General features: G+C 37.2%; 1 protein-coding gene across 1 annotated transcript in view; it reads left to right on the plus strand.

The window, feature by feature from the left end:
* The window catches only part of LOC135196333 (eukaryotic translation initiation factor 1A, Y-chromosomal-like), a 50,899-nt gene extending 36,460 nt beyond the window's left edge, over positions 1–14,439 (plus strand). The window contains exons 2-5 of the mRNA XM_064223082.1: positions 4,103–4,198; positions 6,120–6,252; positions 9,792–9,898; positions 13,810–14,439. Coding sequence (XP_064079152.1) covers positions 4,103–4,198; positions 6,120–6,252; positions 9,792–9,898; positions 13,810–13,815 — 342 coding nt within the window. The 3' untranslated portion in view covers positions 13,816–14,439. The remainder of the gene's footprint in view (positions 1–4,102; positions 4,199–6,119; positions 6,253–9,791; positions 9,899–13,809) is intronic.
* Positions 14,440–16,513: the final 2,074 nt, after the last annotated feature.

A 16,513-nucleotide genomic window follows, 5' to 3' on the forward strand; every position in this document is an offset into this window, starting at 1 on the left:
CTGGAGCAGTTCTTCTCTCTAGGAAGGCTTCACTTGAGACCCCTGCAATTCTACCTCAAAAGGATGTGGGATCAGAAGTCAGAAGACTTGGCGGATTCCTTCCCTATCCTACAGGAGGTAAAGGAGCATCTCAGTTGGTGGCTAGCTCCTCTCAAGTTGAACAGAGGCTTGTCCATGCTGAAACCGAACCCGCACCTAGTGTTGTTCTCAGACGTGTCAAGAGTCAGGTTGGGGAGCAACACTAGGGGCGAAGGAAGTGTCAGGCACCTGGAAGGGGGAACAGGTGACCTGGCACATCAAAGCGAAAGAGCTGTTTGCGATCTTTCGGCTCTTTCAAGATTTGAGTCGGAAGTCAGAGGCATGGTGGTCCAAGTCAATTCGGACAACACCACGGCTCTGGCTTACATCCGAAAACAAGGAGGGACACACTCCTACTCCCTTTATGAGACAGCAAGAACACTGCTTATCTTGGCGGAGGAGAGAGAGATCACGCTCCTAACCAGATTTGTCCAGGGAGAGAGGAATGTGAGAGCAGACCTGTTGAGCAGGAGAAACCAAGTCCTCCCAACGGAATGGACGCTCAATCTCGACGTTTGCCAAAGGCTGTGGGACCCGTGACGTTTGCCAAAGGCTGTGGGCCCTGTGGGGCAGGCCACATGAGAGACCTTTTCGCACTTTTCAGAACAAAGGCTGGACAACTTGTGCTCTCTCGATAGCGGACCCGAGAGCAATAGCAATCGATGCTCTCCTGCTGGACTGGTCAGGCATCGATGCATACGCCTTTCCCCCATTCAAGCTGGTGGGGGAAGTAATGAAAAAGTTTGTGTCCTCTGCAGGAACAAGTCTTACCCTGATCGTCCCTTTTGGCCCGCTCAGGAATGGTTCACAGAGGTACTGGAATGGACGGTGGACTTCCCCAGATCTCTTCCACTGAGGAGAGATCTGCTCAGACAACCCCACTTCGAGAGGTTTCACAAAAACCTCCCCGCTCTCTGCCTGACTGCCTTTTGACTATCGAAAGGCTCGTCAGAGCGAGAGGCTTTTCGCGAAAAGCTGCTAGCGCGATCGCCAGAGCCCGCAGGTCTTCAACCTTACGGTGTACCAATCGAAGTGGGAAGTCTTTCGACGATGGTGTAGGTCGAAGAAGCTGTCCTCTTCCAATACCTCTGTGACCATTATTGCCGACTTCCTTCTCTTTTTGAGAGAAGAGTGTCATCTTGCAGTCTCTACGATTAAGGGGTATTGTAGCATGCTCTCTGCTGTCTTCAGAAACAAGGACCTGAAGATCGCGGAAGATAAAAGATTGCATGACCTCATCAGATCCTTTGAGACCGCCAAGAAAAAGTCCTCTCAACTACCTAGCTGGAACTTAGATGTGGTGCTTAAATTCCTGACGTCTAGCAAGTTCGAGCCTCCCCATCAGGCTTCGTTCAGGGACCTGGCTAGGAAGTCTATTTTTCTCGTGGCTCTCGCTACTGCAAAGAGGACTAGCGAGTTGCAAGCTCTGGACTCTAGAGTAGGTTTTAAAGGGGACGCCGCTACCTGTTCCTTTAAGCCTTTATTCCTGGCCAAAAATGAGAACCCTTGAAGCCCTGGCCTAGAAGTTTTGAGGTTAAGGGTCTCTCGCCCTTAGTGGGGAAAGAGGTTGAAAGGACTCTTTGCCCTGTCAGGACCCTAAAATTTTACCTACAGAGGAAGAAGCAACTTAAGGGCAGTCTAGAGAGCCTCTGGTGTGCGGTCAGAGACCCAAAAGGGCCCATATCTAAGAACGCTCTGGCATTCTTTTTGAGAAGCGTCATTACGGAGTTACGTGTGATGACGATTCTTTGCGGCAGCTTAGAGTGAAAGCGCATGAGGTAAGAGCTTTCCATAAGAACATGTCTATGAAAGATATTCTGGCTGCCACTTTCTGGAGATGCAACTCTGTGTTTGCATCCCACTACTTGAGGGATGTAAGGCTTACTTTCGACAAGTGCTTCTCTCTGGGGCCATACGTATATGCGGATTCGGTGCTGGGACAGGGAGCTGATTCTAATCCTTGATAGTTTAGTTTAGTTGTAATTTGTGGTGATGTGTTTTTATGGTTGTTTGAAAGAAGGTTTGGTGGTAAATTCTTTCAATCGTAGTTCTAACCCGGGTTAGAGGGTCAGGTGGTCGGGATTGGTTTTGTGCTCCTTGATATTGCCAGAGGCAAGAGGTTTTGTCATGTAAGTGGGATAGCCCCCATTGACAAAGATCCTATAAGGTTCTGTCGCGTAAGCGGGTAAGCCCCCATTGACAGATCCGCAAGAACTCTCAGCCATAGGTCACTACCTCGCTGAGGCTCTTGAGGCAAAGCAGGCTCATAGACAGTAGCCATGAAGTCTTCTGCCAAATCAGGTAAGAACCAAGGTTTTTAACCTACAACATGTGTTGTTTTCCTGTTTATTTCAGTAGTTTAGCTGTCTTATCCTCCACCAAGAGTGCCAATCAGCTAAATATATATCTGACAGGGAAGTTGAATATACAAAAATGATATTGTTATGATACAATAAAGTTTTGTACATACTTACCTGGCAGATATATACGATTAATGGCCCGCCTCCCCTCAGGAGACAGGTGGAAGAGAAAGTCTGATTAGAAAACGGGAATGGTTCCTAGTCCCGCCACCCAGCGGTGGGACGGTAGATCACCTGACCTACCTGTAGCGTGTGCCGTGAAATTTGAATTTCTGTCGGGGACGACGGAGTCTATAGCTAAGTATATATCTGCCTGGTAAGTATGTACAGTACTTTTTTGTATCATAACAATATCATTTTTCCTTATACGACGTGTTTTTAGGTGGGAATATGAATTGAATATATCTCGTTGTGATTGTGAACTAATTTTTTTTTCGTTAACAGATTATGTTGGCAGCATGTTTATTGCATAAAAAAAATTATGTGATTCCGTTCGCAATTTTCCTTTATATCATCATAATACGAACTTTACGTTATTTATCTTAAATCGGCGTGAAACCAACATTGTTTTCTTTCAAGCACAGTAGTTTTGATTAAAATGATTTTATCTACGGTTGTGTTTGATGGCATACGTTTACTGGAGTTTATCCTTGTTGCCGATGCACGATAATAGTCATTAGCAACTTGAACAGTTTTCCCAGTTTCAGTTATAACTAGGTTTAAATTTAACAGTATATTTCCCGATTGATCTTTGATCTATATTGATCTTAGATCTATAGCGAATAAAGTTATTACATTAAGATATCTCAGTTTATTCTACACCGTCATTTATAAGAACTACGGTAATAGTGTACTATAGTACGATGATTGAAATACAAGCCAAACTGATGTTATCGAATTCAGTTGTACTTAAAAAAAAAAAAAAAAGTCGGTTCTCGTTTGGTTGTTCATGGCTGTACACGTTTATGCAACAAGTATAATGTTAAAACCATACTTTCACAATTCTCTTTTGCTGTTTTTGAACTTATGTAACTAGAAGATGGGATAAAGTTAGGCTATTGTAATTTGGTCTCTCATAAAATCGGATTATCGTAACACGAATTATCATAACTTGAACAGTACAGCTACCTGTACACTGTACTTATAAAACCCCATTACGTATATCTTTACATACTCTAGACACCCAAAGGATTAAAGCTAGGCTTTTTTCATTTAACAGTATTTATAATACTATAATGTACTCTACAGTACTACTGTACAGTAAATTCCATAGTACACGGCACCATTTGACTGGTAAGGGCATTGTTAAATGGTCTAGAATTTTGAAAGAAGGTGTGCGTCGGCCTTGTGCTTTAAAATCGCTTAGCGTCTGAAATCACTTAGCGTCGGCGACCAGGAACGGAACCCTTGCCGTTAACCGAGGGCCGCCTGTAATGTACTACTTGGTTCTTTTTCCTAGATGCTCTTCAGTATTGTATTTTGAAGCTGATTTAGTTCTTGTAACTGGGAGTAATCTTTTATAACATTTTCTGTCCATATATTGAGTGTTGCTATTTTTCGGTTTCAAGATAGTAGTAAAATTTCTTGACCCTAACAAATTTTTGTTCAAAATTTGTAATCCCCTTCAAGAGCTTTTTGAAATTTAGTTGTTTACTATTTTTCAGGTCACAAAGATGTTAGGAAATGGACGACTGGAAGCCTTGTGTTTCACTGATGGCATGAAAAGGCTGTGCCACATTAGGGGTAAATTGAGAAAGAAAGTAAGTATTGTTAGCATGCGTATTTCACTTCTCTTTAAAATTTGCAACTCTCTATTTTCGTGTTATATTTGTATGCTAGTCACAAGTTCTCTGAGCTTTAATTGTAGTGAGAGGTCTTGATTGAAAATTAAATTAAACTAGAGACTTTTGATGCAAAAAATGTATAAAACCTTACTGTGAGGAAGATGTTATCATTGAAAGGTGAGTCTTGCTGGAGTTTGACCTTTTTTTTTTTTTTATCTGGGCAGTGTTTTGTATTAAGCTAGTATAAAAAAGTTAAGAGTAGCAACAGCATGGATGAAGTGGAAAGATTGCCAAAGTGGAGGTATCCATCTTTATGTCATTCCATATAGATTATAAATAACAGCTTTTAAATTTCCATGTTATTCTCATCAGAGGTCACATTCATCTGCAGTTATGCAACAAACAATGAGGGACACATTAGACAGCATAGAAATCACAATGCAAAAATAATAGATGTAACATGGAGTTGTTTTATGGTAACCGTCGGGTGAATATGATAGTATAGAAAGCACCTAATTTAAAAGAAATCGTTTAACTAACATGGGTGACTCATATCCATTATTCTTCTACATGTTCTGAAGACATTTAAATACAATAACAAATTTGTGAACTCTGTAGGGCTTTGTGGATTAATTGTAAGTGGATTCATGTGGTATATGAAAGTGATGTGGGGCATTTTTCAGTGGTGAGGTGACAAATTAAGGTGCATTTGTTATTAAGTCTTCTCGTGGATGTTTTAGTAATCTGGAATCAGTAGGCTTGGGCTGACCAGCTGCAAAGGAAAATATGATGGCAAGTGTGGAGAGGAATGTGATTCTGGGTTCCAGTGCTTCTCCCAAGATTTTGCCAGGTGCATCTGTTACAAGGAGTGTGGCTGATTCAGTTGGACAAACTTGAGTCAGAGATATGGGAGCTTAGTTGTAAACTTCCCTGCCAAGCTACATTTTTTTTCTCTCAGTACCACAGCTTAAGCAGATGTTGTCTTGTGATTTTGGATGGTGCCTATATAACAAATTGCTTGATAACCTGATGCTGAGATTCATGGAGACGAACCCCTACGTTTCCAACTTTACGCACCAGTTACATGTGCTAAGCACTTTGTCATGGCTGAAACAGGCTGTGAAAGTTGTCTTGCTGGCATTCATACAATGTACTTGATCTTTACAGATTCTTGAATTTGGTAAGTCTTAAAACTTCCTTGAAGGTTATATCTAAATTGCATCTTCATCCAAGTTATGTCATCTTTGTTTCAACCATAATATTTTATGTGGTCTCTACAAGTGCTTGAGAGGCATATGTGAAGTTGCTTAGAGGTAGTAACGTCTTTGGTTTTTATCTACAGTTAGGCTAGAGCATTTGGTTTTGGCATCTTAGTGATAACAGTATATATTGAGAACAATAACTTGATAGGAAATATGATTGTAATTGGCAGTTTTCTGCCTTGCTTTTGCTCGCATTGACCTGCAATTAAAAAAAATTGCTGAGAAAGATTGAACATTGTGATGTAAGGCAATCACTTGTGTGAGGCTGGGAGCTGGTATCCCCCAGTAGTGTGTGCAAATTTTTAGCTTCCAATGAATTGCAGCTTTTAAAAGAAAATGTAACATAACTAGTTTGTAATTCTTTAAGTTCAATAAATAAAAATAAAACAAAGGCATAATGATTACATATCCTATGCGTGATTTACCCTTTGTTGCTGCAGCTATTAGTGATAGGGAGTATGTATCGAGAATTTTGAGGCACATTAATCTTTCAGTCCATTGCTATGAGTGGCTAAAGATTTGTTTGACTGTGGATTTAGTGTCCCAGAAGAGGCCCAAAGCTTTGCAGTTTTTTAGTATATTTAGAGCTATAAGTGTTATTTGAGTTTTCTGAAATTTCTAATCTTTTTTTGCAGGTTTGGATAAATCAAGGTGATATTATTCTTCTTGGACTTCGAGACTACCAGGATAAGAAGGCAGATGTTATACTTAAATACAATGCAGATGAAGCTCGTAACTTAAAATCCTATGGCGAAATTCCTGAATCAGGTACTCTTTTTATTTATTTTGTTTTCATGTCATGAAAACATTTTGTAGTAATGTCATGCCCTACTGTTACTAAATAGCAGTTAACATGGAAAATTATAAATGTAGTTCCAGAGCTGCTGTTAGAAAAATTGGCAGAGGTTTAGTGAAATGAATAGATTTACATCAGCTTATTTCGAGGTAATTTATAGAAGGTTTTTTAACAGTGATGCAAGCTGCAATACATAGGTGTAGAATACAGATTTATCAGTGGTTATTCCATGTAATTTTATTTCTTAGTGCAGCTTAAGAAACACAAATGGTTAAGGAAGTGAAAATATCTTAGGTACAGTAAGTTGAAAAAAGTTAGCAGGCTGAATTCTGTCCATTTGCAGTGTCACTTGATACTTCAGCAAATCATGATGTGCTTGTGCACTTACTGCTGTTTCCCCCTAATATGTCTCTAGTCTCTGCAGGTCTGAAAAAAATAATGATCTGCGGTATCATTTGTTAACAACAGGAAAGTGATAAATTCTCCAACATGAAATACTTGCATAGATGGGGCAATGTTATAAGTTCGGAGAATTTTTGTGTGCATAGGTGTAGTGTTATATGGGGGACAGAAAAAGATAAAATTAAAAAACCCTCATCCAGTTTTGGAGCTAAGTTACGAGTAAATGTTGTACTGTTGCTTTCCTGAAAAAACTAAAATCTAAGTGCTCTTATCCCTGTGTGGGAAAGTGGGAACTTTACTTATAGTGAAACTTGTACCTGTATAGATCTCCCTCTTATTAAAAGAAAGAAAAACAAAAAACCTGTAAAGAATGAGTACCTATAGTGTACTGCTGAAGTGGCCTTTTCTTATTTTCCATTAGTTCGCTGTGGCAGCCCTTACAAGTCAAGAAATGACTTGGTTGCCAGGGCAAACTATTAGGAGATTATTATTAATATAAATATTTTACTTATACTACTTTTACAACAGAAATAACAGTTTCCAATCTTTTGCTGCTGGGGGATGATAGTATTAATAAATAATCAGTACACAGCCTAACTTTGTAAATAGATTTTATCACTAATTTGGATCCATTATATACAAAAGCAAGTAACTTTTTATTTTTTTTCTTTAATGAAATTTTTGTAAGGTTTCTTGTTTATCTCGTAGTACTTTTTATGTATTTTACCAGTATTTACAGTATATACTTGCGTTTCATGCGACTTTTGAAGCCCTAATTTTGGAGCTGATTTTAAGGGGGTCGCATCTTACATGAGACATAAAATTCGAGTATGTAATGATCATACATTTTTTTATCGTATGATAAAATACAAGCATAATGGATATGCATCTTTTCAACGGTTCTTTTAAAAAGTTATGTTTTACTTCACTGCATCCAATAATATTATATGTATTTTCTTATTACCATTTGTTTGTATTATAAAATACAAAATAGCAATCATGTTTTGGCTTGAAAATCAGCTGAAGGCGATTGTGAGTAAGTTTGTTTTGCTGTGTCGAACATCAAATCAGAGCGACTTTCTTGCTTCTAGTTAGCGCAAATGAATCTCGGGGTACTTTATTTATATGAGACAAGGTTATTTTACGTAATACAAAGTGTTTTCAAGTGGAAATATCACTTGAAAATGTATCGTGTGTGAATGAAATTTAGTTATTTTTTCATTAGGAGATGGCGCTGAGGGCATGTTTATTGCATAAACAAAAATCAACAGATTCCATTCTATATTTTCGCTTTATCTCATCAGAATACTACGAGCTTTACATATTTATCTTTTATTGGAGTGAAAACAGTAAAATGTGTTCTTTTCATGCCCAATAATTTTGATTAAAACATTTCTCTCATATTGTTTACAGTCAAGTTTGAAGGTACTATACCGAAGTTTGCGAGTTTCATCCATATAGTACTATTATCGTGCATTGGCAACAAAGACATAACTCCAGTAAACTTACGGCATCAAACACAACCTTAGATGAAATTGAGAGAAAATCATTTGAATCAAAACTTAGGTCTCAAAAGAGCACATTTAACTGTTGTATTCACACCGATAAAAGATAAGTAACGTTACGGTAAAGGTTCGTACCATGATGAAATGAAGTGAAAATAGCAAACCGAATTGCGTAATATTTTTACACAATAAACATGCCCACAACGCAATCTGTTAACGACAAAAAAAAAAAAAAAAAAAAAAAAAAAAAAAAAAAAAAAAAAAAAAAAAAAAAAAAAAAAAAAATTTCACAAGGCATATTTAATTCATATTTCAACGTAAAAACACAGTAAAATGACAAATTACCGTGTCTTATATAAGTAAAGTATCTAGATATTTTACGCTAACTACAAGAAAGGCAATTCGCTTCGAATTGAGCTAAATATGGAGAAATAATTTCATATTCGCCATCAGCTGATTTCTAATCCAAAACACTGACCGCTTTGTTAGTATTTTATGATATAATAATATGAGAATACATACAATATTATTGGATACTGTAATGTATAACTTTTTAGAAGAATCACAGAAAAGATGGATATCCATTGTTTTTATTTTGTAAATATACTAGCCGTCAGCAGCCTGACATCGCTCAATTAGGTATGCCGATGTTGGTCCAAATCTGATTCCTGTTTCGTCCTTTTTTTTTTTTCTTCTGATATGTCATAGTCAGATTGCATTGAACCTCCAAAATTGGCTTATATTAATAAATTACTAAGTTATATCATATATGTAGTATACAGTATACTGAAGGCTAGGCTACTGTATTCGTATATATACGATATATGTACCACGATATCGTCATCATCGTGTACGCGAGGCTAACTTGTTAGATGTTATTCAATTTCTCTTTGTACTGAATTATCACAAGCCATTGTGCATTGAACCTAGAGAATTAGCTGTAATTAATAATTACTATGCCATATATGTATAAAGTATGCTGTGTAGTGTAGGTAAAGATGGTACTGATTACCCTAGGCTAGGCTAGTTTAATATTTTTACGGAAAACTAACACGGGCTGACTTACGTCCTAATCGATTTGTGACTGGTTGGTCATAATCAATTGCGGTAGTAAGTCGACTACTACTTGTAATGTAAAAATATATTTGTCCTCTTCTCTTTAATGTCATTTGTAACATAACTATGGTAATTTTTTACTAACGTACGATGGTTGAAATGCAAGCAAAAAGGCTGTTGTTATCGGATTGGTTGTTCATAGCAAATCAGCTGTTTCTGGCTGTATACGTTTTCCAAGCAAGTATATCATTACTACCGATACTTTTGGCATTCACTTTTACTTTTGTACACTTAACCAGAAGATGGTATACATTAAGAGATGGAGGAAAAGGGGTTAGCCTAACAAAAAAATTGAATAGATAAAGAGGAGGAAAAGAGGTTAGCCCATTGTTATTTGGTCTCGTAAATTTAACTCACATGATACGCGAGATACATGATAAAATAATTTTTTAAGGGTGAAAATTTAGGGGTTGCATATGCGAGATTGCATCTTATGCGAGTATATACGGTACATCAGAAAGTATATTAATTTTTTTTCCTTTTTACAGTTAAAGTCAATGAAAATTCCACATTCGTAGAAGATGGTATGGATGACGACATTGAATTCGATGATTATTCTGAAGATGAAGAAGATGCTGCAGCTGACATTGATGTAGTAAGTAAATTTGAAGTATTTTATTACTTTTCTCAAAATTGTAGTAAATCTTTAACCTTTAATGGACAGGCATGCTCACATGAGTAGCAATAACAGGTATTGGGTGGTGGACAGAGTGACTCATGGTGAGTAACAATATTATATGCCATCAATATTGGGGGAATTGGGTGGGAAAGAGAGAGAGAGAGATCTTTTCCTTTGGGCTTGGTGGCTGTTCAACAAGTGTCATTACTGGGAACCATCCAGGTATCTCACAGCTCATGAGTGCTTGGCTTATAGTGTACAGCTACTGAGGTTTAGAGGTATTGTTTGCACCGATTCATTTTGTCTCCCATAACATTTACCTGGAAACATGCAAGCCAAAGTACAGGCTGGACCTGAATAAGTATTGATAAGCGATGCTACTAAGCCTGTTTGACTAATCTAGAATGTGACCCTTCATCTTCCCCCTCTGTCACATTGGGGAAGGCAAGGAAGAGCCTTTTATCCATTACAAGGCTACTGAGTGATGGTTTCTTGTCTTATGGCGGAATCCTTGTTTTGGATTTGTCTTGAGATTCCAATTCATAACAAGTGAAGGAGGAATTGAGGGAAGCTATTGTATGGTTCCAGCAGAGCACTACCACTCTGACCTTTGGTCTAGTCCCCCCCCCCCCCCCCCCCCCCCTAGTGACCAATCACTTTGCCTGCAAAAGTACTCAGCCCTACCTGCAGGTGCTATCTCCCTGAGAATTAGTGTCTCTCCATGTATGAAAGGAGTGATGTTGCATCCCCATAGGAGCAAATACCAATTTTTACAGTAATTTGTTTTTTTCCTAGGTATACAAACCATAGCCTTTAATATTGGAGGTAAACGCACCTTGTCCATCCTGCTTCATTTTTTCCCTTCTGTTTTCATCTGACTACTACTGGCCTAAAGGAAAATGGGTAATGTCAGTTGGTTGAGAATGGGTATCCCTTGATACAAAGCCAGTCCAGTGCATACATGGAAGGATACTTTTTTTTGTGAAAGGCTAAGGTTAGTATACCTAGGAAAAATACAAATTAAATTTAAAACATTAGCATTTTTCATAGACTTACAAACTAGAGCTTGTTATGAATTAAACCAACCTCAGCCACCCTGCTCTGACAGTTTGTGGAAGTTCCTCATTGGATGAGTGGTTTATGTTATGTGCTTGCCTACCAGTTTGGTAGTCACAAGTGTGACTCCTGCTCTGCCAACGTTGCATTAGAGGAATCTATTTCCGGTGGTTAGAGAAAAGCATTTCTCGATATAATGTGGTCTGGAGCCCCCACATTAGTGTTGTAGGTCCTGTTGCTGGGTTTTGTTTGTATGGATTTTTTACGTTGCATGGAACCAGTGGTTATTCAGCAAGGGGACCAGCGGCTTTAAGTGAATTCCAAACCATGTCGAGAGAGAACTTCTGTCATCAGAAATACACATCTCTTAACACCTCAATTGAATGCCCAAGACCATACCGATCATGCCACTGAGGCACTCTGTTGCTAGGGAACCAGTTGATTCCTAGCTACATAAAAATATCTAGTCCTTCGGGCCAGCCCCAGGAGAGCTGTTAATCAGTTCATTTGTTACAGGGTTTTATTTTTTATTACTCTCTTCATTATGTTTGCGTTGCGTACCTACAAGTTCTTATTCCCTCTTCTTCTTCTGGTTCTCTTCGTGGCTACGGGTAATGTTTGAAGGGTTATTTGTTATGTGGGTTAACTTTCAATTATCACTTGCTACGGTTTAGTTTCTTTTCTCACAGGAACATTGTAGATTATTTAATTCGTTTTAGCCATGTCTCTCAGGAGGGTTTTCTTTGCTTCCATGGCGTGGGGCACGTTTCAGGTTTCTGGGCAAGTTAAACACCACTTAATAAAATTGCTTATAATTAGATAAAGTACAAAGTTCACAATACAACACTATCACACTACACTGGAACAGAGTGAGAAGGAACACAGCCTCCCCGTATAAGGTCTGGTTCTTGACTGATTTTCTCTAGGAGTTCAAATGAAGTTTGGACCTAACTGATTCAATTAGCTCCTCCTTAACTACCCCCTAAGACACATCCTACTTCTACTTGAGTGGCTTTCCTTACTTCCGGTGCCACCCCCAGATTAGTCTGATTGGTTTCGTCACTGGACGGTAACCACCCACTGAAGGAGTCAAAGTTCATAGTTTCTGGTGATGTTTGCATTTTACTGTTTTGGAACTTGACTGCCAATGTTTTGGTCTGGTTTTCGAAACTGCTATTCGTGCAGTCTTATGCTGCACACATCTACTCCCTTTTCTACCTTAACTTCTGGTAGATTCTTCATCACTCTACCCTTACTATATATTTTTCTACCAGTGGTTTTTCCTAAATAAATTTTCCCTATCTATTCTCTGGACAGACTTTTGTTGTTTCCTAACACATTGGTCTCATTTAAACTAAGATATACTTAACTGTCAGTTTGTATCTTAACTAAGATGATGGTATGAAAGTGAGAATGAATGACATGACTGGTCTTTTTTTACTTTTCTCTTTCCACTTGCTTGTCTACCTGCGGGCAGTGAGAAGATTAGTCCATAATGTGGTGGAACTGGTTAGATACTCTCTAACAAGGTTAGAGGAATGATAAATGAAATTGGCCAACATAGGTTTATTATTGTAAGACATAATTCTTTAACTTCCTCTTACATAATCTCTTCACATTGCCTTCCCTTATCCAGGGAATGAGACCAGGTTTGCAGAGTCGGTTCATGACTTACTTTCCTCCCAACAAAAGTGAGTCTGTTTATACATTAAGACCCAGGTTTGTTCTGTGTATGAACAAGTGACATTTGTAATTTTGAATTTTTTTTTAAGCTAACAAACCTGTGGTTTTGATGTGTACTGCTCACCTCTTGCCTCCCCTCAATCTAGTTACCTGACCTGGAAGAAATGCATCACGGCATCATGGGTGAGAGAAAGTCGTCTGATGCCTCCTCTCTCATCCCATTGGCCGAACCCTGCTGCACCAGTTCATTGGTCTACAGTTTTTGTGATTTTTACTGGGTTCCAGCTGGCAGTGGAAGAATTTATCCTTAAGACTGCAGGCTTGTTAGCAATGAAAAAATATGAATTATTAAAATATTTATTTTCATCAGTTTTAACAAAAATGTTAAAAGTTTTTCTTTTTAGGAATTTAGTCTTACTGGCTACTTTACAACTTTTGTATTCCTTGTGCCACTTTTTGAACTAAAACAACCTTATACACAGTTAATATGAATATAAATATAATCCTTTTAAATTGCAGAATCGTTTAAGGGGACAATTCACAGTTGTTAAATTTTGTCGACATGAAATTTTTTTTATCAAATTAGTAAATATTTGGGTAGGTGATAATAAAGTAGCCAATTTTCATGACACTTAGCAGACAGTGATTGTATTTTTAAAGTAATACCGATAATGGTGAACCCTTCATATGTTAAACTATAGAGGTAAGGCTTCTTTTTAATTAATTTAAAGGATTAAATAAGTGATATTAAACTGTCTCAGCCTTTTTTTTTTACGTGGCTAAGAACTAATTGTTTATTTAGCAATGGGACATACAGCTTATTGTGGGATCCGAACCACAATATATTGAGAAAAAATTAATTTTTAATCACCAGAAATAAATTCCTTTGGTTTTGCATTGGTACCAGTGGGGAGTGAACAATGGCTACCAGATTGATAAGCGAGTATGCAACCCACTCATCCAATGAGGAATTCTTACAGATCTATGAATTCATACTAATGTGATTATGTTGAAAAGGAAAATTTTGTGCAATAAGTAGCTTTTATTATTGAAGAATTGCATGGTAATGAGTAGGAACTTGAAAAATGCTACCAGTCCAGTGAATGTGTATATTTTTTAATAAAATTGGAATTTACTCTTTCTTCCAGATATGAATTGTTTCGTCCGAAAACAGCTGAAATCCAATGTAAAATCATAATAGGGTAATTTTTGTTCTCCAAGTTCACATATATATATATATAAGGGAACTTACTTTTAGTCAAAATGAAAAAATCTTACAACTGTTTTAATATAAAGCTAAGGACAAAGTTTTATTAGGTTTTTAAAATTTACTGTAGCTTCAAGTTAATATATATATTTGATTAAGATCAGAGTGTTGACCTTGTAGTTACCCTTTGGCTCTTTAGATATTTAGGAATCATTCAAATTTAAGTAAGTGCAGTATAGCTTTCAGTGTACACAAATCCTCCATAATAGTATTTAAAACAAGAGTAACTTAATGTTGCTTTATATTATCTTATTTTTTGTGTTTCATAATTTGCTTTAATAATTAAGAAACTTGAAAATGGTTTGGTTTATTTATTTCCTGGTATATTTTGATACAGTATTTAGTTTTCCTCCTGATACAAACAGCTGCAGTTTTTGTATTTCTTATATTCGGTTAAAATGCCATGTATATATTTTTTATATGTGGTCATTAATGCTATAGAAAGTTGTCAGGAGTAAATAGTTGTCTAAGTAATGTCGGAAACTCCTTAATAAATATGAAATTGTTTGTACATGTAGTCTCTATATCCTTTTTTTCAATGAATTATGAAACTTTTTTTTCTTTTTATTATTATTAAAAGCTGAAACGTCATTTCTCAGCTCAGTAATTAGTAGTTGATGATGATTAAATCTTGACTCATTGTATGAGTCACCAGATACAAGTTTGGAGTAAATTTTACCCGATATTTTTACCACAATTACAGAAAATGTGAGGATATATATAAAGTAAGTGTATATGCAGTGAAAATGCATTGTTTGAGGTTTTCCTTCACACCAAGCAAGGAATACAGAGGTGGTTTCTTCAGGAGTAATAGATACATGCAATGTATTGCGGGTGTTCCTTAGAAAAGTAATCGTACTTAGCAATTAGAACAGTGGGAGTAATATTTAGTCATGCATTTCAGTGTCTCCTAATTATAAAAAGCAATGGGAAAAGTTTACAACAATGCAATGATTACTTCTCTCTATTACTAGAAATACAGCTTACATGTACAGTAGTATATGGGAATACATTTTCAGGGTACAGTAATTTGAAAATGAAATTTTAAGAATAACCTTGTTTGGGTAAATAAAGAGCAAGGCAAGTAAGGTTTTATTTTAAGAATAACCTTGTTTGGGTAAATAAAATCTTAACTTTAAGAATTACATTGTATGGCAAGACTTAAAACTGCTGTATGTATAATTCATGATTTTGTAAATAATGTTACACAACCTCTTCATTGGTATCCCAAGTTAGTCTGTCTGTCCATGGCCTTTCCTTACAACTCCTCACATCATTACCCAATGAAGTTAGTCTGTTACTAACACAGTAAACACACTTCTTCCCCTCTTAGGTTGGTAGTAGATTTTATGAACAAAGCACTGACTGTTGAAGTACACCATAGCCTTTCTTGGAAAATACGGTAAAACCAGTTGTGATGTACCCACCTGGAACACCTTTCTTAATACAGCAAATTGTAGTCTTCTATGCATTTACAAGAGGGCATCTATCAAACTGTTGCAGAACATATGCAATCTTGAGTTACCCATATCCATAGACCTCTTGCAATATGTTGACCAGATAAACAGCAACCTCAGCACAAGCTTTGCCAATGCCTCAGCAGATAGTGTAGTAGATTTGACAACCTCACTATAGGAAAATCACCATGCCTTCCCTAGAGTCATTGTCCACAATGTTGGCAAATGAAGAATTTGAAAAAATAAAAACTCAACAAAACACATTCCTGTGGCCCCATCCTTTGAATGGATAGCTTCATATTGTCAGTCTTCACCTTGGAAATTACTGTATTATGCCTAAAAAACATCCTATGGCAGCTTAATTGCTGTTCACATTCATGTATGTAAGAATGCAGTATCTGACACAATTTTTTTTCTTTTTCTTTCCCTGTAGCATGATGTCTAATCAATGTGATTGGTCTCAAGAGGTATCGTACAATTTTACTGTCAGTGTTTGACCACATTTTGACCCAGTACCTGAAGGTTTTTGATCCCAAACTACTGATGGGGAATATAAACTTGTTTAATATATGTTGCTTGAATTGTGTACAACTAAAGAAAGCTGACTACATCAAATGCACATTATGTCTTCAAACTTTTCTTCAATTTCAACAGCTTGCTGTTGGCATATTCTGGCAGAAGAGGTAAAGGAACAACTCGCTCAATGCTCTGACCTTGAAGGCAGGCATTTTTCATGTCCAAAGTGGTGATAGGTGGTGATGTCTTGCATTAGAAGACGAAAGATTGCAGGATGGGAGAAATGATATCCCGAGTTGTAGATTTCTTTATTCCAAGCAGCAAAAGGTAAATATGTACAGAGGCACTGCAGGGCGTGCAGCTCGCGCCAAGAGAAGCAAGAAGAAGTAGCATGCGCATGTGCGGGGTTCATAATACAGGGCGACACATGCGGATGCGTTCACAGTAGATGATTTTATTAAATACATGGAAATGAATTGTACAGCAATTGCATAATAAATCCATTATTCCACACCTCCCCTTCCCCTTTTGCGTTCAAAGAGGTATTTTGAACGTACTAAACAAATTACATGTAGATATTTACATTATGTAGGCCTGTTCAATCTTGGGGAC

Source organism: Macrobrachium nipponense, chromosome 17 (assembly GCF_015104395.2).
Source record: "Macrobrachium nipponense isolate FS-2020 chromosome 17, ASM1510439v2, whole genome shotgun sequence".
Taxonomy (NCBI): Eukaryota; Metazoa; Arthropoda; class Malacostraca; order Decapoda; family Palaemonidae; genus Macrobrachium; species Macrobrachium nipponense.